At 42.7% G+C, this 22,345-nt stretch overlaps 1 protein-coding gene across 5 annotated transcripts; it reads right to left on the reverse strand.

The window, feature by feature from the left end:
- Positions 1–18: 18 nt before the first annotated feature.
- Positions 19–8,087, reverse strand: LOC146695392 (G2/M phase-specific E3 ubiquitin-protein ligase-like). 5 transcript variants are annotated; one of them, XM_085477518.1, is made up of 15 exons: positions 7,457–8,087; positions 7,234–7,346; positions 5,466–5,569; positions 4,691–4,907; positions 4,304–4,379; positions 3,786–4,097; positions 3,579–3,660; positions 3,402–3,496; positions 2,948–3,145; positions 2,785–2,871; positions 2,379–2,632; positions 2,030–2,158; positions 1,828–1,965; positions 1,006–1,105; positions 19–407 (listed from the first exon to the last, which is right to left on the reverse strand). In XM_085477518.1, the coding sequence occupies exons 1-15, from the start codon at positions 7,503–7,505 to the stop codon at positions 190–192; spliced, it is 2,172 nt and encodes a 723-aa protein (XP_085333644.1). In that variant the 5' UTR covers positions 7,506–8,087; the 3' UTR covers positions 19–189. The 5 variants fall into 5 exon arrangements, with proteins under 5 accessions (XP_085333644.1, XP_085333643.1, XP_085333645.1 ...); XM_085477517.1 differs by having other exon boundaries at positions 3,402–3,499; XM_085477519.1 differs by having other exon boundaries at positions 3,402–3,499; positions 7,234–7,291; positions 7,457–7,507.
- Between the last annotated feature and the right edge of the window lie 14,258 nt (positions 8,088–22,345).

Consider the following 22,345-nt stretch of genomic DNA (forward strand, 5'->3'; position numbering starts at 1 on the left):
CATTGACAAGGTAAACTTTCAAGACATTAACAGTTTTAAAAACTACTTAAAGGCATTTTCAACCGAGAACTGAACCAATGTTGCCTGCACAGAGTAAATGGCATCAGAGAGGCCCAGTAGATGTGAACATTTATATTCCAAATCTTAAACAGAGACTTGTACAACACTACCTTGCATTATGGGAATGACTCAAATGAGTCCAAACCCTGAGTGGCAGGTTTCAGAGCAGGCAATGAGGTCTTCCTTAAAAGTTAAATAGTCCTTGTAGTGGTATGGAATGCGCAAGGTCTCATAGCAGGTGGCAGCAGTTGGATGTCTGCCATCCACTAGCTCCACTGTGAGACTTTTTGGCACAATCTCCCATCCAGTCGAGAATTTTAGGACATTTTTCAGCTCACTTGGTGTTGCTGTGAAGAAAAAAATGAGGTTTAACAACCTTGAAAAAAATCCAACCAATATATTTTTAACATTGCAATAATATTGGTATCCTACGGAGCCCCGCAGGGGACACGGGAGAAAAAAAAATTAAGACGGACTTTTGCGAGATCTCGCAAAACAAACTCGGGATCTCGCAAATGTTTTAGCCGCATTCTTCAGAGGCCGCCAGCTCGAAGCCGACCGGGAGGTCGAGGCACGATGTGCCGGGAAAGCGGTGTTCCTCCCGGCTGTAGTAGGTCTCGACCTCCCGTTAGCTTCGAGCTAGTGGGTGTCACATCTCCAAAAGCGTCGGAGCACTTTTGCAAATATGTGATGTCTTGTAAACCGAGCAGGTATCTGACATTTACACCACTACATTCACGCCTCAAAATATCTTAAAGGTGTATTTTGTGACCCAGAAAGAGTAATATTACAACTAAGTAGCTGCCGCCATTGTTGGAATTCAACTTTTGCGAGATCCCGAGTTTGTTTTGCGAGATCTCGCAAAAGTCAGTCTTAATTTTTTTTTCCTCCCATGTCCCCTGCGGGGCTCCGTAGTATTCCCCTCCTGCAAAATGGCAAACCTACCATTTAGAATAAAATGCCTCATGTAGCCTGTGATTCGGCATTTATTTTCAAGAGGACAGTCATCTTCATCTTCTGGCCACACGATCCGCTGAAGGAGGACCTGTAACAGAACAAAGTATACCCTTAAAAATACTGCTGCACATTTTTCAGATTTCCATGGATTTTGTCTGTTCTTGTTTTGGGTAGTTCCCTTCCCTATAGCCATATTTCACCTGTTCTTAGCTCACTATCACCCACTTAGCCTTATGGTCCATGACTTGATTTCTTGAATAAATTTCTATAATAATCCATGTTTTGTGCTTTTTGTGTTCACTTGGATCCCCAAACCTCTACATAGTTTTGACTGTATCTTAAAAGAAGAAACTGTCTCAAACAAAAAATGAAAATAGAAATCAATTTTTTTTTTTCAAATTCAAACAACATTAATGGCTAAATATATAATTAGAAAATGTGTATTACCAAATAATTACTAATGTATTTTAGTCATGTCTTTTTCAAATCTACAAAATAGTTTTCTATATGTAAATCAGGCTTTGAGCAGTTTTATTTTTACAGGACTAAAGAAAAACTGCTGTAAAGATGTATGGTCCACAAGAATATGTTCATTTTTAGTATTTGTGCATTTTATTTGTAAAAATGAATACAGCTTTGTTATGGTAAGTTTATTATTTGATACATAATTCTTGGTAAATGCCAAATTAAAATTGCAATTTTTTCACTTTGTAGAATGACTCAAGTCTTCATAGTTTGCTTTGGACTACATTTTCTACAACACAGTAAAATGTTATTAATGAATACAGTATTTAGGAACACAAAATTTACCTCAGGATTCACAGCAGCCAACTCTTGTGGAAAGAGTAAGGGCACCGTGTCAGGTCGCTGGGTCAGCAGGGTCCACATATGGGTTTCTTTAAGTCCCCTTCTCAGCTGTTTTATCGACCTCGTCACTCTTCCAATGACCTAAGGAAAAACGTTAACTAAACAGTAACACAGAAATATTTTACTTACTTTTCAATTTACTCACAGAATGGAGTAATAATTGCTCAAACAGCCATCTCCTGTTGTTCTCTGTCAAGGGGGGGAGGTCCCATGCATATGCCAGATCCTGAACACGTTTTCTCTCTTCATCCGACAGCTTGGATTGCCCTTCAAGCTGTAACCCATAAGACAGTAATTCAGACAGAAACAAGAACTATAAATTCCTAATTCCTCATACATAAAAAAAAAAAAGACAAGTTAAAAGTCTCAGACCATGTCTCAATGGCAGAGTTTTTGATCTAGAACAATTTTAAAGGATTAGTCTAGGTTAGACATGTTTATAACTCACACGGGGCAATGTATAAACGTTCCCTCATTTAAACATAAAAACCTACAAGCTGAATTGTCCCTCTCAGGTCTAGATCTGGACAGTCCTCGGGTGTAACGGTGGCAGTTTCAGGACTACCACCAAGTAGGACATGCACAACGGCTGGGCTAAGTCCAGATAGGCATGGGCCTCCATGAAGAAAGGAGTGCCCTACCATCCTCCCTGCCATAAGGAACATATCACTCTCCACAAGAAAGTGAGCTGCTGATGGTATGTAATGGCCTGGCTCTCCCTCAAAAAGTGGAGTAACATTAGAGTTTGCTATGAGATAAATGAAAAGAAAGAAAAAAAAAAAGAAGATTACTTACACACAATACAGAGGTTTTCACAAAATAAAGAGACAATTAACTTGTGAAAGGTTATACAATATAATGATCATCAAACATAGGTACGGTCAACCAAAACAAACTAACCAAAATTGATGCAAAAACCAGACATCAGCTTCTCCATGCATGTTGATAAGAAAAAACGTATTACTCCTTGTCCGATAGCTGTATCCCCTGTTAGATCACCAAAATAAAATAATGAATACAAATAATTCAAGATATATTTATGTATCATTTTCAGAAAATTTACCCTCAAGCCTGCACTCCAAGGGACGTGCCCATTCAACATTGGGTCTCTTGTAGAATGAGATGAGGGCCATGTCCTGATCAGCTACACTTTGTCTGATGTCCATTGTGAGACGTAATGGGCTCTCCATTTCATGCATGTCCAAAGCATTCTTTGCACATTCATATATGGCCTTTGAAGAGTCCAAAACAGTTAACCAGCCTAAAAGAAAATAGAAGTGATTATAATTGGATATAGTCTGTATATCACGTTCTATCTAGATACTATTACAAGAAGATTATGTTTTATCCTTTGAAGGATTGTCTAAAGTAGTTTGAATATGAGGCTATCAAAAATAAGAAATCCATTGAATGGATACAAACTAATGGTTTGATTTCCGGGAATTGTTCACATTAGCTGTTGATTGTTACTAATCAACACCTTCCTTACATAACCTGTGACTAAATGATTGACCTACCATCCCTGACTTCACAAGTAGTTCCAGATGGTCCTGGCATATCTGATAGCCCTTCCTCAATTATTGTATCTTCATGCCCCTTTTCATTTCGTGAGCTACTATCAAAATATATTGTTAAATTTCATTCAAGGCTTAAATCCAATGACAATAAAAATTGCAATTTTTGTTGCTAAATACCTTTCTCCACATGAAGAGGCATGCAGCTCAATGAGGTCAGAGTGAAACATATCTGTGCAGACAGGACACTGCTGCAATGGTGCTGTTGTGCAATAAATTATAAAGGACAAAGTTTATTTTTATAACATTTAATTTTTCCTTCTAGCTAGCTCTTAACACTTTATGCTTTTGGGTAATATGTTAGTATGAAATTGTCAAAAAACCTACATTCCTTTTCTGTAGGTTCATCACCATCTAAATTCACCACAGTACTTTCACTGGGAGTTTCCAAAGGAGGACAGGATTTTAGGTGTTCTGACAGAAGTTGCAGTGGAACACCTATGCCACACTTCTGGCATTTTGCTTTTGGCATGCATCTGAAGGACTCATCGCTTAGTGGTACAGGGTCATTGCTAAGTTCCTCTTGAATAGGAGCAATATATACATTTTTACCCCCACGACTGGCAGCCTTTAGGATTGTCCCTGTATAGCCAATATCAGCTGGAGGAACCAGAGAGAGTTTTCGGGTTCCCCAACCACCTGTATAAAAGCAAATTGCAGCAGATTATTCTGATCATGAAATATATCCAATGCCTCAAGAAAAGTAAAAAAGAAAAGTATCTTCAAAACTACTCAGAATTAGGAATTCACAACATGCGGTGAAAAGGAACTTGTCTTAAAAGTACTTATTAAACAGCAGGATCAGTTTCTAGTTTAATTATACACAGTGCAGAATTCATACACACCCCCAGGTTTGAACAGCAGCCAGCCACCTGTTACCTCCTTCAGTTTGGGAAACAAATCATTCAGGGCATCCCTTAACTGAAAGCAATAATACAAATACAATCTCTGAGTCCAAAGAAATTACACATTTAACATTAATTATACCCCTGTATATACTAAGAAACGGTAAAAGAAGCATGCATTTACAGTGCAAACTGGATATAATAAAAAAATCTTTTTCAATCCAAAATTTACAGTTACATTTTCATGATTAATGATGAATATCCAATAATAATATTATTTTTTGTAAATGCCACCTGTGACCTGCAGTGATGGTCACCTTCAATAACACTTTTATTAAGCGAAAACTTCTCAGTTTTGATCAGTGAATAAAAAGAATAAGTTTATACCTCTTCATGTGTTGTGCTCTCATCAAGATGTGCTGTTCTTTGACCCATCCCTGCCTGTGTGTGGATATATTTTTCATGTTCTGTTGGGGTCTTCTCCATTTGTTTTGGGAGCAAATAAAATACCACTTCAAGAGGTTTAGGCTTCTTAGCAGGCACCAGAGATGTAGCAGGGAATCGCCTTTTTCCCTTTCCTCTTGAGAAAATACCAGGAAAAGACCTGTCCCAAACATTTTAACAAAATTATTGAAAAGCGACTATTATGAAATGCTTTTTTAGTTTATACAAATTCAACACAGCACTAACACTGCAGTATACACAGAAACATGGCAATATAATAAAAATAATAATAATAGCAGCACCCGAAAAACACAAAGATTCAAAAATAAACCAAAACATCAGAACTCAAAATACTGGGTCGAAATGAGCCAGATCCGTGACAGACTCAGAACTACCAAAAGTATATTTTTATGTGATTGACTGTTGTTGTAATTCAAGCCCTGAGTGTAGAGCAGGTAAGATATAAAGTTCCATCCTAAATTCCATGCTCATGCTGAGTGTTTAGTTTATGACTTTTTCACCTGGTAATTTCTTGCTGAAGGGATGGTCTTTCAGGGTTGACCAAGCTGGTACCTTGGCCACCTTGACCCATCCACCCACCCCCACACACACACACACACACACACACACACACACACACACACACACACACACACACACACACACACACCTCAATTTAGTTGAATGTAGGATTAACTCATAAGTCTTGCTAAAGTACCTTGTATTCTGATTCATCGCAGCAGCAACAGCAGGAGTTTGGTTGGATGATGTTAGCAACTGCAGCAAGTGTCTTGCTGACCGAATAATTTCATCCTGCATAATCTGAAACAAACACATAAAGACAGAAACAATTTATAAATTAACGTTCGATAAAATCTAAGAATGTATCATTTATTAGATAACAATATGAATATGTCTAACAAAAAACTTGTGTGGAGCAAAGTTACATTCAATCAAGATGGTCTGGCATGCTACAACTTTATAGTTGTTAAATTCTGGATACAAGTATACATACCCATCTTGTACGTGTTTATTATTATTATTATTATTATTATAATTATTATTATTATCCTACCCAATTACATGTTTCTTTTAATCAGAGTATGCTGTTTTAATGACTTTACAATATCATTTACATTGCGTTCCTTACATTTTCCCAAATTGTATGTTATATTAATCCTATATTTCCGTTTTAATATTTCTAATGTTTGCCTTGTCTCAGAAGAATATGATGTAGGAGAAGATCCTAAAGGAGAGGAAAAAGTAGAATTATTTTTGTAATTTTTAAATCACCAACAAAAAGTGAGTTAAAAACACAAGGTTAGTTACCTAGTTAACTGAATATTCTTAGGCTATAAGATTCCAATGTTTATTTTATCATATTTCCTTATGGTTCTTTCAAAAAAGTTTATTTTTTAATTCATGCCATTTGTTGCAGCATTTTGATTTTCTGGTTAGGATTTTATTTATTCTTTTCTTACATCTTTTGTTTTAATAGCACAGTATATTTAAAAATTGAGCTCGCAAGAGAAAAAGCTTTATTTTCTATTTTATCTGTTTTATTTAAATGTTTTTGAGAACAAAGCCAAACCAAAACTTAATGAAGAAAGCTGGAACTGATTATTGAGTTCAGTGTTCCCAACGAATACTCTGAATGGATGAAAAAAAATGAAAACAGATTGCCTGGCAGCGTGTTTCATTTATGAAAAGATCAGAAAATTAAATTTGATATTGTCAAATTTAATCCCTTTGGTTTATGAAACAGTGAGAATGAATTTCTTAATGGGTGGCTCAGTTTGGGGAAATTGTGGGTAGCCTGCAAGGACCTCAACTCAATCCTATATTTCCGTTTTAATATTTCTAATGTTTGCCTTGTTTTCTTCACTGTCTGGTCTGCCTCTGTCTTGCGTGTATGGATGCATTTACACCGAAATGTCCCCAACAAAGGATGTTTTAATTCACCACTATTCCAGTGAAACACGAGTCTCCCATCTTCCTGCTACCGGTCTGGAGTTTTTGTTCACCAAAGCACACACCAACTTCATACTGACGGACAGATCACTGCCCTTTTGCCGCCTTGTCTGACCGTGTTTTGTGGCTTTGGTTCACTTCACCTCACTCTTCCCCATTCTTGTCATTAAATCAGGCCGTTCTGCAACCATGGCAGCCATTCACTCTATGGCTTTATTCATGGTGTATTTTACCCCTTCACCAAAGGCCGTTCTCGTTTCCAACATTATATTTGCAGTGTTCGTCTATCTATCAATATCTGCGGAGTATTTTTTTAACGAGTATCCCATTTTCTAAAGCACAGCATGTAAAGGGTAGCTCGGTTAGCAGGATGCTAGCATGTAGCGCTTAGTGAGACACGCCTCAGACGAGTTGAGCAAAGACCCCGTCTGTGTACTTTATACGTGAGCAACGGATTTAAATAAAATTAAGGTTTCAAAAGACAAACTTGAAGATAAAAAAATATATATACTCACCGGAGAGCCGCCAGGGTTTGCCGCTGCCATCTTGGCGCTCCTAAATTCAAAACGCCTTCTGCAGACAGGCGTGGGAGGCGTGGAAATTGTCTTTGAGTTAGTCAAACGTTTTCCTTAGTTCGAGTAGATGATAAAAAATAAATAAATAAAAATAAATGGGATTTTAAGTAGGACTAGGCATTCTGCAATGATCTCTATTTAGGAGAAAAACTTAATCACTCACCTTTAAACAGCTCTCTTTTAGGAGACACACTGCTGGCTAACGGTGTCATGTGATCAAACAGCGTAATTTAATTGGCTGAGAGCCACTCGACTCGATCTGGTGCTGATTGCTCTGGCTTGGGTCATTAAAGTTCATCACTTTTGCAGTTGAATTTTTGCAGGCGAATTTTTGCAGGTGAATTTTTTTCAGGTGAATTTTTGCAGATGAATTTTTTTCAGGCGAATTTTTTTCAGGTGAATTTTTGCAGGTGAATTTTTTTCAGGTGAATTTTTGCAGGTGAATTTTTTGCAGGGAAATTTTTTTTCAGGTGAATTTTTGCAGGTGAATTTTTTTCAGGTGAATTTTTGCAGGTGAATTTTTTGCAGGTGAATTTTTGCAGGTGAATTTTTGCAGGTGAATATTTTTGCAGGGAAATTTGGAGGATAAAAATTCAGTGTCATAAATTCAATGTCTAAAAATACTTGAATTCTGATGACACTATATTTCTTCCATATAAGTCCTGTCTGGAAACGACTGGGAATTTGTATGTTTAACTCATGTAATAAATAAATGATCAATTATTTCTTTGCCCCGTTTACTCATCCCTTGTCCTCGGTTACACTTATTTTTAATTTGTACTCACACTGACACTCACCGGCCACATTACTACATACACCTTACTAATACCACGTTGGATCCCTTTGACCTTCTTTATGATTTAGGATTCGTGTAGATTTTGGCTCATATTCAGTTTCAGCGTTCAAGAAACCAGTTTGAGATGGGCTTTGTGACGTGGTATGTCTTCTTGTTGGAAACAACCAGTGTTGGGACTAACGCGTTACAGTAACTACGTTATTATTGTGGTAACGAGCACGGTAACTAGTTATTATGCCAAAACCAGGAACGCGTTACTCGTTACTGGGATTTAGATAGGGTCGTTACTCGTTACTTCGTGTGGTGGCTATCGCGGAGCTTCCACAGATTCAGTAACATTAGCAAGTGGTGGAGGCCAGCAGGTGGATGAAGGAAAAGGGACACAGAAGGAAAAGAGACCCGAGGCGGCCGCCGGTCCAAGTGTGAACTGAACTTCAGGTAAGAAGTTATGACCTGCAGTCTCTCTGGGTCAGATATGAACCAAGTTTAGGTGGAGTTTATTTTCGTTATTCTGACTTTTTCCGTACTGCGTGCTAGCTAGCATGACGGAGTTTCTATACAGCTGGGTGGGTGCTATGAAGTTAATGATGTTGAACTTTATTTTGTTCATAAGTTATTAGAGTTGCCAACCGTCCCGTCTGGTATTCAGAGAAAATATTAGGCGTTTCTTATTGAGGTGAAAAGGAACAGTTTGTCCCGTAATTCAGCTACAATGAAAAAGGCACAAAGCTGGAGTTATTCTGTGTCTTTACTGCACAGCTGCCTCTTCTTCTCTCATCCTGTGCCCCTCCCTCTCCTGTTTCTACTTCAATCATGAAACTGATCAATGATCAGCTTTTCTCTCTTGTTTGTTTATCGCCCACTTTGCGCCGAAAGAGGAAACCAGCGGATGTCGCGCTAAACAACAGCAGCACGTTTAAGCTTGATCAGCTATTGTTAGAATTTATTTAATATTAATTTCTAGTATCAGCTGATGTTTGCTGGAGCCACAGCTGCAAAAAAGCTGCTGGTCAGGATGTCGGTTTGGATATGTGGTGAGAGGGAAACATGAAGATGAAACCAGGAGATGTCCTTACTGAATCATCAGAGCTGAACAGGTGATGGAAAAACAGGTTAACCTTTTAGGTGACATGAATGAGTTGAAGGGAAGTTATGAACTGTTTCTGAGAGACAAATAACACCAGGATCCTTTTTTAGGTAGCTGACAGCTGGTAACTGTGCAGGTGCGGATCTAGCAAAGTGTTGCCAGGGGGGCAGGTAGGGCATTAACAGGGAAAGGGGGGCACAAAGAAATACTTTTCTTTCTTATTCTCATTTAAAATGTCTCGCTTTTAAAAAATAATTATCTGAATCTTACAACAAATGATTGATAGATTGATGCATATGTACCATCAAAACAGTGCACATCACTGTCACAACAGCGTTTGTTTTCATTCAAAGGCTTTATGATTTTTCCTATAATGGTGGGCCGGTCTCTAGTCAAAATGCCCAGGACGATTTTTTTGTCCCAGTCCAGCCCTGTATGCAGCTCATCTGCAGTCTGGTGTTACCTACATCTTCCTATTCAGAAGGCAGAATTTCCGAGTTCTTAGTACAATCGAAAGCACCACGACTGCAGTTTTTGTGTTGGATGTAAAAGACGCACATGACGCTGTGACGTAGGCTAGAATCATGGCAGCAGTCAATGACGGTCCAGGCGTGGGATTTCTCTCGTGGAAATATGCACATTATCTTTTCCTTTCTATTGGTAGGTGGCACAGTGCACTTGTGGCAAGTAAGCAAGCTAGAAGACTGGCAAAGTTATGGAAGAAACACATTAACAAGAGAATTCTGAGTAAAACCAAAGTTACTTTCCCTAGTAACTAGTTACTTTGAAAGTAACAAGTAACTTGAAGTAACTGAGTTACTTTTGAGAGAAGTAACTAGTAATGTAACTAAGTTACTATTTTAAAGTAACTTACCCAACACTGGAAACCACTATAAAGGGATGGAAATGGTCGCTAATAATCCTCCATAGAAAACCCCATAGTCTGAACTGCAAGTCCTGATGTATCTGTACTTTACAACAAATTTTGCATTTAAGACTCATCAGACCAGGCAACATTTTTGTCGATGCTCTGTTGTCCAGTTTTGATGAGCCTGTGCAAACTTTAGCTTCAGTTCTCTCTTCTCAGCTGACAGGAGTGACACATACGTTCAGTGTGTTGAGCATTGATAGATGCTCTTCTGCATACCTTGGTTGTAGCTATAGACAGTGCAACAGAGAAAAAAAATCTGACAAGGAAGGGTGGGTCTGACTGTGAAACTGCAGACCCACTAGCTAATGACTGCTCATTAGCCAATGTGTGATTTTGTCGTCTGTTTTGAAACACCAACAAACCTTCAAGGAACATACATACATACATGTATGTATGTATGTATGTATGTATGTATATGTACACATATGCTATATACATATAGTATAATCATTCTAGTACAATGCTATGAGATATTGTAACACACCATTCTAATCTGACATTCCATTTGGGGCTATATTGAAGTAACAAATGTACAAATATATATACAATTGTGTGATTTGTATATTCATAAGACCCTTATGAAAAGGAAACCGAGGGAACAGTTTACCCTGCCCGGGATAGGGTTACCGGGGCCTCGCCCTGGAGCCAGGCCCGGGGAGGGTGCCCGAGGGCGAGCGTCTGGTGGCCGGGCCTTAGTCCATGGGGCCCGGCCGGGCACAGCCCGAAGAGGAGACATGGGCCCATCCTCCCGCAGGCCCACCACCCGCAGGAGGCGCCATAGGGGTCGGGTGCATTGTGTGCCGGGTGGCGGCCAGGAGCGGAGGCCCGGGTGGCGGCCAGGAGCGGAGGCCCTGGCGGACTGACCCCCGGCTGCCAAGACTGGCAATAGGGACATGGAATGTCACCTCTCTGGTGGGGAAGGAGCCTGAGTTAGTGCGTGAGGTTGAGAGGTACCGGCTAGATATAGTCGGGCTCACCTCTACACATGGCTTGGGCTCTGGAACCAGTCTCCTGGAGAGGGGCTGGACTCTGTCTCAGTCTGGAGTTGCCCTTTGTGAGAGGCGGCGGGCTGGGGTGGGTATCCTAATATCCCCTCGGCTTGCTGCCGGTACGTTGGGGTTTTTCCCGGTGGACGAGAGGGTTTGTTCCCTGCGCCTTAGGGTCGGGGAACGGGTCCTGACTGTCATCTGCGCTTATGCGCCGAGTGGCAGTTCAGAGTACCCAGCCTTCTTAGAGTCCCTGGGGGGGGGGGTGCTGGAGGGTGCTCCACCTGGAGACTCTGTTGTCCTGCTGGGAGACTTCAATGCTCACGTGGGTAACGACAGCGAGACCTGGAGGGGCGTGATTGGGAGGAACGGCCTCCCTGATCTGAACCCGAGCGGTGCTCTGTTATTGGACTTCTGTGCTAATCACAGTTTGGCCATAACGAACACCCTGTTCGAACATAAGAGTGTCCATAAGTGCACGTGGCACCAGGACGCTCTAGGCCGTAGGTCGATGATCGATTTTGTAATCGTATCAGCAGACCTGCGACCATATGTTCTGGACACTCGGGTAAAGAGAGGGGCTGAGCTGTCAACTGATCACCACCTGGTGGTGAGTTGGATCAGGTGGCGGGGGAAGACGCTGGACAGACCTGGTGCACCTAAACGCGTAGTGGGGGTGTGCTGGGAACGTCTAGCAAAGGCCCCAGTCCGCGAGATCTTCAACGCACACCTCCGGCAGAGCTTCAACAGCATTCCGAGGGAGACTGGGGACATTGAGTCCGAATGGACCATGTTCAGCGTCTCCATTGCCGAAGCTGCTGCATTGAGCTGCGGCCGCAAGGTGGTTGGTGCCTGCCGTGGTGGTAATCCCCGAACCAAATGGTGGACACCAGAGGTGAAGGGAGCCACTAGGCTGAAGGAGTCCTATCGGGCTTGGTTAGCCTGTGGGACTCCGGAGGCAGCCGACAGGTATCGACAGGCCAAGCGGAATGCGGCTCGGGCAGTGGCTGAAGCAAAAACTCGGGTGTGGGAGGAGTTCGGAGAGGCCATGGAAAAAGACTTTCGGACTGCCTCGAAGAGATTCTGGCAAACCGTCAGACGTCTCAGGAGGGGAAAGCGGTGCTCTACCTGCACTGTGTATAGTGCTGGCGGAGCGCTGCTGACGTCGACTGAGAAAATTGTCAGGCGGTGGAAGGAATACTTCGAGGACCTCCTTAATCCCACTGACACGTCTTCCGAGGAGGAAGCAGAGTCTGGGGATGAGGGGAATGACCCGCCAATTTCCGGGGGCGAGGTCACTGAGGCAGTTAAACAACTCCTTGGTGGCAGAGCCCCTGGTGTTGATGAGGTCCGCCCCGAGTTCCTGAAGGCTCTGGACGTTGTAGGGCTGTCCTGGTTGACATGCCTCTGCAATGTTGCGTGGAGATCAGGGGCAGTACCTGTGGACTGGCAGACCGGGGTGGTGGTCCCCATCTTTAAGAAAGGGGACCGGAGGGTGTGTTCCAACTACAGGGGGATCACACTCCTCAGCCTCCCTGGGAAAGTCTATGCCAGGGTGCTGGAAAGGAGAGTTCGTCCGTTAGTCGAACCTCGGATACAGGAGGAACAATGCGGTTTCCGTCCTGGTCGCGGAACACTGGACCAGCTCTTTATCCTCTCCAGGATACTTGAGGGTGCATGGGAGTTTGCCCAACCAGTCTACATGTGTTTTGTGGACTTGGAGAAGGCATTCGACCGTGTCCCTCGGGGTGTCCTGTGGGAGGTGTTGCGGGAATATGGGGTGTCTGGCCCATTGCTACGGGCCATTCGATCCCTATACAACCGTTGCAAGAGCTTGGTTCGCATTGCCGGCAATAAGTCGGACTCGTTCCCGGTGGGTGATGGGCTCCGCCAGGGCTGCCCTTTGTCACCGGTTCTGTTCATAATTTTTATGGACAGGATTTCTAGACGCAGCCAAGTGGCGGAGGGCTTTCGCTTTGGTGGCCTCAGAATCTCATCTCTGATTTTTGCAGATGATGTGGTTCTGTTGGCTTCATCGGGTGAGGGCCTCCAGCTCGCACTGGAACGGTTCGCAGCCGAGTGTGAAGCAGCGGGAATGAGGATCAGCACCTCCAAATCTGAGGCCATGGTTCTCAGCCGGAAAAGGGTGGAGTGCCCACTCCGGGTCGGGGATGAGTTCCTGCCCCAAGTGGAGGAGTTCAAGTATCTCGGGGTCTCGTTCGCGAGTGATGGGAGAAGGGAGCCGGAGATCGACAGACGGATTGGGGCTGCAGCTGCAGTAATGCGGACGCTGCACCGGTCCGTCGTGGTGAAGAGGGAGCTGAGTGTAAAAGCGAAGCTCTCAATTTACCGGTCGGTCTACGTCCCTACCCTCACCTATGGCCACGAGCTGTGGGTAGTGACCGAAAGAACGAGATCGCGGATACAAGCGGCAGAAATGAGCTTCCTCCGAAGGGTGGCTGGCCTCTCCCTTAGAGATAGAAGAAGAAGAAGAAGTGTACATTATTGTGCCCCGTGGGGAAATTGCTCTCTGCATTTAACCCATTCACTCAGTGAAGCAGTGGGCAGCCATTGGGCGCCCGGGGAGCAGTGTGTAGGGACGGTACCTTGCTCAGGGGTACCTCAGGGTAGCTGTTAAGGGGAATCGAACCCCCGACCTTCCGATCATGGGGCAACCACTCTACCTACTGAGCTATCCCTGCCCCATAGGGTGAGAGGTTCGGCCATCCGGGAGGGGCTCAGAGTAGAGCAGCTGCTGCTCCACATCGAAAGGAGCCAGCTGAGGTGGTTCGGGCATCTGACAAGGATGCCCCCTGGGCGCCTCCTGGGTGAGGTGTTCCAGGCATGTCCCACCGGGAGGAGGCCCCGGGGCAGACCCAGGACACGCTGGAGAGATTATATCTCTCGGCTGGCCTGGGAACGCCTTGGTATTCCCCCGGATAAGCTGGAGGAGGTGGCTGGGGAGAGGGAGGTCTGGGCCTCTTTGCTTAGGCTGCTGCCCCCGCGACCCGGCCCCGGACAAAGCGGATGAGGATGGATGGATGGATGGATGATTTGTATAAAATATTCGTCTATGCCATACAGGCAATGTTTGTGCAATGTTTCATGAAGACTGGTCCACATGTCTTGTTGAGTATAAGCAACATACGAACATGATAGTATGATGACATGACCAAGATTTGCAAAACTTATTCACTGTATTCAGTATGACTCAAAATGAGTGACTAAGCTCATAGGATCAGCAGGAAAGGGTTTACAGAGGTCAAGTCACAAAGCTGTTTTCCCACAGACATTTACAGGACCGGAAGTCTTTTTGCAATTATAGTTATCGCCATCTGGTGGTCCTCAGATAGAATGCAGCTTTGGAGCGCTTCTGCATCAGATTCATTTTTCGGACCATTTTCTGTAAACCTCAGAGATGGTTGTGAGAAAGTCCCAGCAGATGAGCAGTTTCTGAAATACTCATGGCTGACTAATGAGTGGTTGAGGTATACCTAATAAAGACACAGACATTACAGAACATGCATTTAAGTAACTGAAAAAATGGAGATGTAAATAACTTTGTGACCTGTAGTGTTCATGCATCAAATCTGTATACAGAAACAGAGATCAGTTTTTTGTTGTTGTTGTTGTTTTTTTCTTATACTGATAAGACATCTTTTATTGATTGCAGCAACCAAGCCATTTTTGACCCCGGCCTTTCACCTGATGTTCTCCCACGTGTGCACTCAACCCTTTCAGATAGTTTAATAAATACAAACAGCGAACAAACCTCATGTATCTCATTCACTTCAGAGAAAATAATCCACTTTCTGAGAACATATTCATACATGAAACTTTTCTTCTTCACCCACGCAGAAAGTACAGATAAATGTGTTATGAAACACACACTGCATGAACACACCAGTCTATCACCTCCCACCCTATATCCTGGAAAATATTAACCTTCCTCATCTCATGTCACCTTTTTTGTCCTTTGCAAGCACCACGCTCACATGCCTACAGACCCCTGACACATGCACATCGTGAACTACAGGGGAAGCAGTTGCAGACTCGTGTACACAAACACAGAGACACACAAAGGCAGCTGCAGATATCTCAGAGGAACTTCAGAGAATTCAGGGAGTGGAGAGTCATTTTGTTAAAGAGGACCAAACTGCAGGAAATGAGAATCATTGACCCTCCCTTGTGACCGAACTTACAATCTGTGCTTGAAATCAGTTGAAGGAAGAAAGAAAACAGAGAAAGTTAGCTGGAGAAGGAAATGTTTGAGCATCTATAAATAGAAGGCCCGTGTTTGAAATGATTCTGAAAGGCATGCAGTCATTTATTATTCAGCTCATATTGCTCCATGTTTATCATATTAGAAAGAGGAAAAGAAACTTGACTGTAGCAGATCTAAAACTTGTGATCGGCTGCATTTATAGACGTCTACAGCGAGCGAGTATTTGGGGTAATAAAACTAAGATTTACATGTAAGTGGCCTTATTAGCAAATGGATTTCTGATGCTACAAATGTGTATTTTCAAGAAAAAGAAAGAAGGAAAGAAAATTGCTGTATCCTTCTAAAGCATATATCAGTTCAGCTCCTCGAATGCAATACCAGACAATCTAATTGTCTTAGCTCAGCACATATCAGCCATCTGCTTTGTGCACAGTGTGACTACACTCAGACAAAGGGGATTAAAAAAAAACGCCTCTCAAACACTGCGTTAACCTTTATTTAAGATTTTTTTAGCACAGCTAACACGGTGCGCATGAGCGTAAGGCATTAGAAAAAACAAACGGTAAACTGTGAGCACGAAGACACGAAGCCTTTTGCACCGAAGAGGTGCATGGGGCCTCATTCATAATTCAGAGGCGTCGCAGCGATAGGAGAGAGGAGGACGCATCTGTCTGCATTACGCCAGCGTTGCCACTGCGTTGCATCACCCTCCCGGGAGGTTCGTTTTCGAGAGTTTGATACGCTCCCTATCAGTTGCGCTCTGGCTGTGGTCTAATTTCAGCCTCAGATAAGAGCCTGTATTTGTCACCCAGCTCCTTTGCCCTGTCACACAGCCTAGAAGTGCTCCTCAGTCTGAAATCTTAAAAAGGAGTGCTGACTGGATGAGATGCTGTATGTCTGTATGTTACGTTTGACTGTTAAGTGTGCAATATCATAAGTAAGAATATCATGCACCCTCGATGCTAAAAAAAACCCATCCCCCCAACACACACACACACACACACACACACACACACACACACACACACACACACACACTTAGCTGTCTCCCCACACAAAGAGAGGCGCATGTGCTTTATTACACACACACACACACACACACACACACACACACACACACACGCACACAGCTGGCTGCTGGTATGTCTGACCTAGTTTATTTCTGTAGGCTGCTCTAATGGAAGGAGTGAGCCTGGTGTATTATCTGACTGTATCTGATTTGCATTTCTGCCCTGTCACTGGCAGATGGCACCAGAGGTCGAGAGCAGAGCTTTTTTTTGGAGGCCATCTCAAACGCAGCACACACTGCGCACAGATACACACACACACACACACACACACGTGCAAACACACAAAGCTTCACACTTTACCATAGAAAGAAACTAAACTTGATGATCAGAAGAGCCGCCTTGCTGCAGGTTCTCAGATTGGATTTAAGTGTGAGTAAAAGTCAGGTGTGATGCAGTGGGTGGAGGCGTGCAGTAACACAACAAGTCCAGCTGTCCACAGAGCGCTGTGCTCAACGCTTACAAGCATGCATGCATGCGAAAAGGTGGAGAGACCAGTGCTCTGAACTGTAGTTTTTAGTTTACACCCTCTGCTCTCACACTATTCATGCTTAATAGGAAGGAAGTGATGAATCACGCTCACTTATTTGTGGTAGTGGTGAGTGTTCGAGTACAGATAGGGCCGCACTCATACATGCACACAAACACTCACACTTTCTCTTTGCCTCCGTCCTCCCACCCTACCCCACCCCACACCATCTTTTTCTCTCTCTCTCGAGAAATCACAGAGGAAGTGAACAGACATGAAACCTCAGCAATTTGTCAGTTTTCTATCTGATGGAAGTCTCTTGTCACGGTTGAACTCATCCAGCACGTGGTATAGCGTTTATTGTGACACCGAAATTGTGTGTTTACATCTCCGCCATTGCGTCAGGTCATATAAGCCATCACTAGTGTCATGTGTTCCATTAAATTTGGAAACAAGAGAAAAAAAGTTTCCGTGTTGCAGAACAAATGGCTGCACGATGTGTCATCTTATCTTGATTTAAACCCACCCACCTGGAATTGGCAGTGTCATACGTGGTCTCGGTGACTCTGCGGCCTTGATCTATTTCATTGTACTGACATTTATTAAACATGTTGGTGGTTTAACACAATGAGCACAGCAGCTTGCAGCTGATTTTCATATCGCCTGTTTTCCTCGTGGAAAAAAAGGCTCTTTCTGATAGGCTCGCTTGTGCACACACATGCATTATACTGCTGCATGCATGCATGCATGTGAACGTGTAAGCTTTATTTGGAGACAGGAAACATCAGGGCGTGCTCTCACTCTCTTTACCTCTTTACCTCTTTCTCTCTTTCTTTCACACACACGTACACACACACATACACGGGCATGTAACCGTTATTTAAGGGCGTGGGGACATTCTTGATCATGTGGTTTCAGCGGGTTGCTTTGCAATTGTAAAGTGTGAAAAAAAAATCTGGTAGGTCTGGTGTACATGAAGACACAGATGGACTAAATACAAAAGGAAGAGGTTCAAACCAATTAGTTTAAGCCCCACTGAAGCGCTGAGCAAAAGAAAAAAGCTGTCTCTGACTCAGATACGATTACATCGTCATAACTTTGTTCTCCGGGTTCAAAATCAAGGGCCAAGTTCAAACAGAATGCTACTTGTGCATTAAAATCCCCCTTTGTTTCTTCTGTTTTTGTAATTTTCTTTGACACGGCCATCTTCTCTCTGACTCATCCCTCATGTCTCCAGTGTATTGTGGTGAACCGCCGTCAAATTTACTCCACTTTTATGTCCTTTTCCTCTCTCGTATCTCGCTCTCTCCCTCTCTCCATTCCCACTTGCGCTGCATCTGTCTCTCGTTAGCAAAGGTTAACCTCCAGTTCAGTGTAGATACGACTTCAATAATGCATATTTCCCATTAAACATGAATGAGGTGGCTTTTTAAGAAGAAAAAATATTGTAAATTATACAGAGCATGCCAATCTTGTGAGCTGAAATAGTTCAATATTTGGACAAATATGCAGGGAAAATTTGATTTCTTGGCCTTCTGGTGTTTTTAAAAGCAATGGAGAAGACCAGTCATTAACTTCCAGGGAGCTAATTGTGTGGTTGGTGCTCAAGTTGAAAAGAAATTGAGTAAGAAATCGTGTGTGTCAGCATGTAACAAAAGTCCAAAATGACCTACTCAGTTTGCACATGCATGCATAATGTTACAGCAGTGCCATTCTTACTTCAGGTAGTGTTTGTGGTCTACGGGAAAGCCACATTGTGTGTCTTTCTCTTCACACCAGCAGTTGTGTCATTTTTACCTTATAGATATGCAACAGTTTCCTGTCTTGCTTAATAGCCTGAAATGAATGCAAGTGGAACTGGCATAAGCCTGTGTGTTTATTTATCATTGTGCGCAGCCCTCAGTATGTACTATGTGTGTTGTCTCTGGAAGCTGTGGATGGGTACAGCCAATGCACATGCCATAGATGTGGATGATGTGTGTGTGTGCTTGGTGTGTGTTCTCATTTGATGGCTGCCACGCTATCAGTGTTTGTTTGGGGTTAAAAGCCCCTGTCTCTGAGGGTGTTAGCGGCAGAAGAATAATCTGTAGCTGGCTTTGTGCTCCCAGATTAAAGTGATGATGTTTTAAACCTTTCTCACGGCCACAATATGCCTTTGCTTCCCTCCCTGCTACTCACTGAGTGTGTGTGTGAGACAGCAGATCCACACGGCCGGGTTCAAAAAAAGGACACCTTCCACACTATTTATGAAGCGAGGAGCTTTAGCACTTTATCTGAGACGACGCACGCATGTTCTATTCATCTATTAATTTGCCATCAGCGTGGCGTAGCTATAGCGTATCTTCTCTACTGTTTGAGGGGAAACAGCTGCTAATCCTAATCCCCTGCATCTCCCCCCACGGGATTCTGTCAAATCACAGACCCTTTAAAAAGCTCTGGCTTGCTGGTTTCAGGGCTGGTTGAGTAGCTGGCTGACTGGCAGACTCTAAATGAGAGGATGGACCACGCTTAACCCACTCCCGTGACTGACACCCACTAGGCCTCCAGAAAGTATGTCACTTGTTTGTACATACAAGCACGTAGACACACACACACTCACACTAGAAATTTCCATTGCTCACGGCTCCTCTAGAGGCATCATCCAATACGATGAAAATAACTTCCCTCGTAAACACTGGCAGGCGAATAGTTTACAGGTATGTCAGAACGTTTAAATAAATGCATACCAAGCTGCAACAGATTAGAAAAAGGGAACTTTTGGTTTACACAAGATATTTGCCGCTGTAAAAGATGTTCTGAAAAACAACCACCGATACCATCGTCTAAAAGGAAACTGGCTTTCTGTGTGGTGCTGTGACCACTTTCTTATGTTTATGGCTGTCCTTTTAGCATACATGGACTGGATCATGCTTTGAAGTGTTACTTTTGGCATTTTAAACCATATCTGCATGAAATCACAGCTTGGGTAGTAAGGTTCACCGATAATTGACTCTGATATTAAATGGGATGTTATTTTTTTATCTAAAAACGAATTGCACTTTTAGAAAAATTTATTTATTTTTTTACACAATTGCCCCACTTACCGGTACATGTTTCACATTCCAAGGAAATATTTTTACTAAAGCATCTTGATAATCACTGAAACTTTTGAGAAAATTTTCTGTGGACTGTGGAGATACAAGTTTAACTTTTTAAATGGCTAGCATCCCGTTACATCTTGTGTAAAACTAACACAGCATTTAGAAAAGAACATCATACCAATAGTCAAACATGGTGGTGGTGGTGTCATTGTCTGGGGCTGCTTTGCTGCTTCAGGATCCGGAGGACTAACCATGAATTCTGCTCACTACCAGAAAATCCTGAAGAGGACTGTCTCTCCATCATTTTGTGCCCTGAAACTTAAGCGCATTTGGGTACTGCAGCAGGACAATGATCCAAAACACACCACCAAGTTCACCTCTGAATGACTTTTTTTGGAGTGTCCTAAGTCAAAGTCTTAATAAAAACAATTCAGCAAAGAAAAACGCACAAAATTGCTCCAGGGTGATGTGAATGATGGGGTGGCACGATCAGTTATTGGGTTTAGGAGGCAATTACTTTTTTTAGACAGGAGCAATAATAATAATAATAATAATAATAATAATAATAATAATAATAATAACTGTATTTATATATCACATTTCAAAACACACAGCTACAAAGTGCTTCACAGTTCAAATAAAAGTCACACACTGAAGATAAGTGTACACATTCAAACATACAGACGCACAAACACACACAAGCAGCCATACCATTTTGCCAGTTCGATGGGGAGGATGGAGTGCACAGAGGAGCCTTTTTTGCTGGAGGAGTCGTGAGACAACTGTTACAGATGGTTAAACTCAGATACACCCATGAAACAACAGCATGTTCTTGGTAAAGAGAAAAAAGAATTGTATTTGCGTAGAAACTTATTCACCAGAACATTTAACAATAAAGTTTCAAGGAATGTGCAGTCATGTGACGTGACTTTTTGCAGGCCTCTAACTCTCAGAAGACCCTATCGCTCAAGTAAATGCAAATATTGCCAGTTTTGCCAGTGGGTTCCCTCCCTCTATGCTGTAAATATAAATTGACTGGGGAAACACTTGGGGGTTAGATGGGGGATGGAGGGTACATACACCACACATGGAGATTTGTTTTTTGCTGTCCGAGTATAGAAAGTATACTTAAGTAAGTTTAACTATCATTACATCATCATCACTAGAATTTAATTGATCAAAACTGAAGCACCAACTTCTGTGATGGTCTATACCTCGGATGAAGCTGTAATATTAGTCAGATTATTAAAAATGCTCCAAAAGGCACACACAGGGAAGAGGTGCAGTTTAATGATTGGAAGTAGTGAAGGTGAGGCTTAGCAGACACTGATTTTACTGATCAGCTGCCAGTTAATGTGGTCATGCTCCTAGCATAACTAACCAGGTGAATGAGTTATAGCATTTATTTGACCCCACTCAGTATTGTTATAAAGGGGAAAGTTATCCATAGATGTGAAAGCTATATTTTCTGGCAGGGTGTAAAAATGCTTTTTAATGCCATGGAGTTGGCCATTTTAACATGGAAGTCTATGGAGACTGACTTTGTAAACTGCTACGCTACAGAACCAATGAAGACAAAAATCAAGTGTGGAAGTGGGGGTAACCACTAATTCTGCATCTGTCTTGCAGTGGGACAGTTTGCTGGTTTTATAATTTGCATCATTAATATCTAATTAAACATTTTTTTAGCAGCCTAATACGCCATTGGCTATCATCTGATGGCCATTGTTGGCACCAACTACTGTTTGGGGATTTCATTGTAGCCAGTGCATATCCAGAAAATGGATTTAAAAAATCTGGGCCCAGATTTCCTGTTTGGTGCATGCTTACAGTGCAGTTGTTAATGTTGTCAAAACATAGCTTGAGGTTTTGACACTGTAATAGAGCCAGTGCTCTGCACATGGACTGTTTACCTGTGTGCAGATGAAGCCAGCTGGAAGATGAGTGATCACCGTTCGGCAATGGAAACCAGAAAGTTTACGGTCCTTTCCCTAAAGATTTTGCATATTCATATACATCTGTGTTTGTAGAGAGTGTGTTTATTATCGAGAGACCTTTACAAACTATTAGAGCTTGTGGGTGTCAGGGTTTCCACTACATCATTACAACCTGTCAAGATGTACAGTATTTACATACCCCCTCCCCCGCATATCTCATGTACCGTGAAGCAGTTTCTCTTCTCTGGAACTCCGAAAGTCTGAACTCTGAAGCACCATTTCCAACTTTCACTCTCCAGCACAAACACTAATATCGCTCTTGTCCATCAGCCCTTCTCACATCAGTCATTTCAGATAATGACTCTCAGCTGGGAGAGACACAGAGTGGAGAGACGGTGAGGCTGAGCAAAGAGTATCGGCAGACGTGCTTGCATCTCCCTCCCTTGTTCTTGGTGTATAAGGATGAGATGGGGA

Source organism: Copadichromis virginalis, linkage group LG13 (assembly GCF_057382275.1).
Source record: "Copadichromis virginalis isolate Kocher_CV1m ecotype Utaka linkage group LG13, C_Virginalis_male_GT1.1, whole genome shotgun sequence".
NCBI classification, from domain to species: domain Eukaryota; kingdom Metazoa; phylum Chordata; class Actinopteri; order Cichliformes; family Cichlidae; genus Copadichromis; species Copadichromis virginalis.

Bases quoted from the DNA above. Each gene is read 5' to 3' on its own strand.
- LOC146695392 (XM_085477517.1), bottom strand. From the start codon at position 7,505: ATGACACCGTTAGCCAGCAGTGTGTCTCCTAAAAGAGAGCTGTTTAAA. The intron at 3,146-3,401 runs GTAGGTCAATCA...ATTTTCTTTTAG, and splicing joins TACTTGTGAAGTCAGGGATG to GCTGGTTAACTGTTTTGGAC. The intron at 2,159-2,378 runs GTAGGTTTTTAT...TATGGGTTACAG, and splicing joins TGAGAGGGACAATTCAGCTT to CTTGAAGGGCAATCCAAGCT.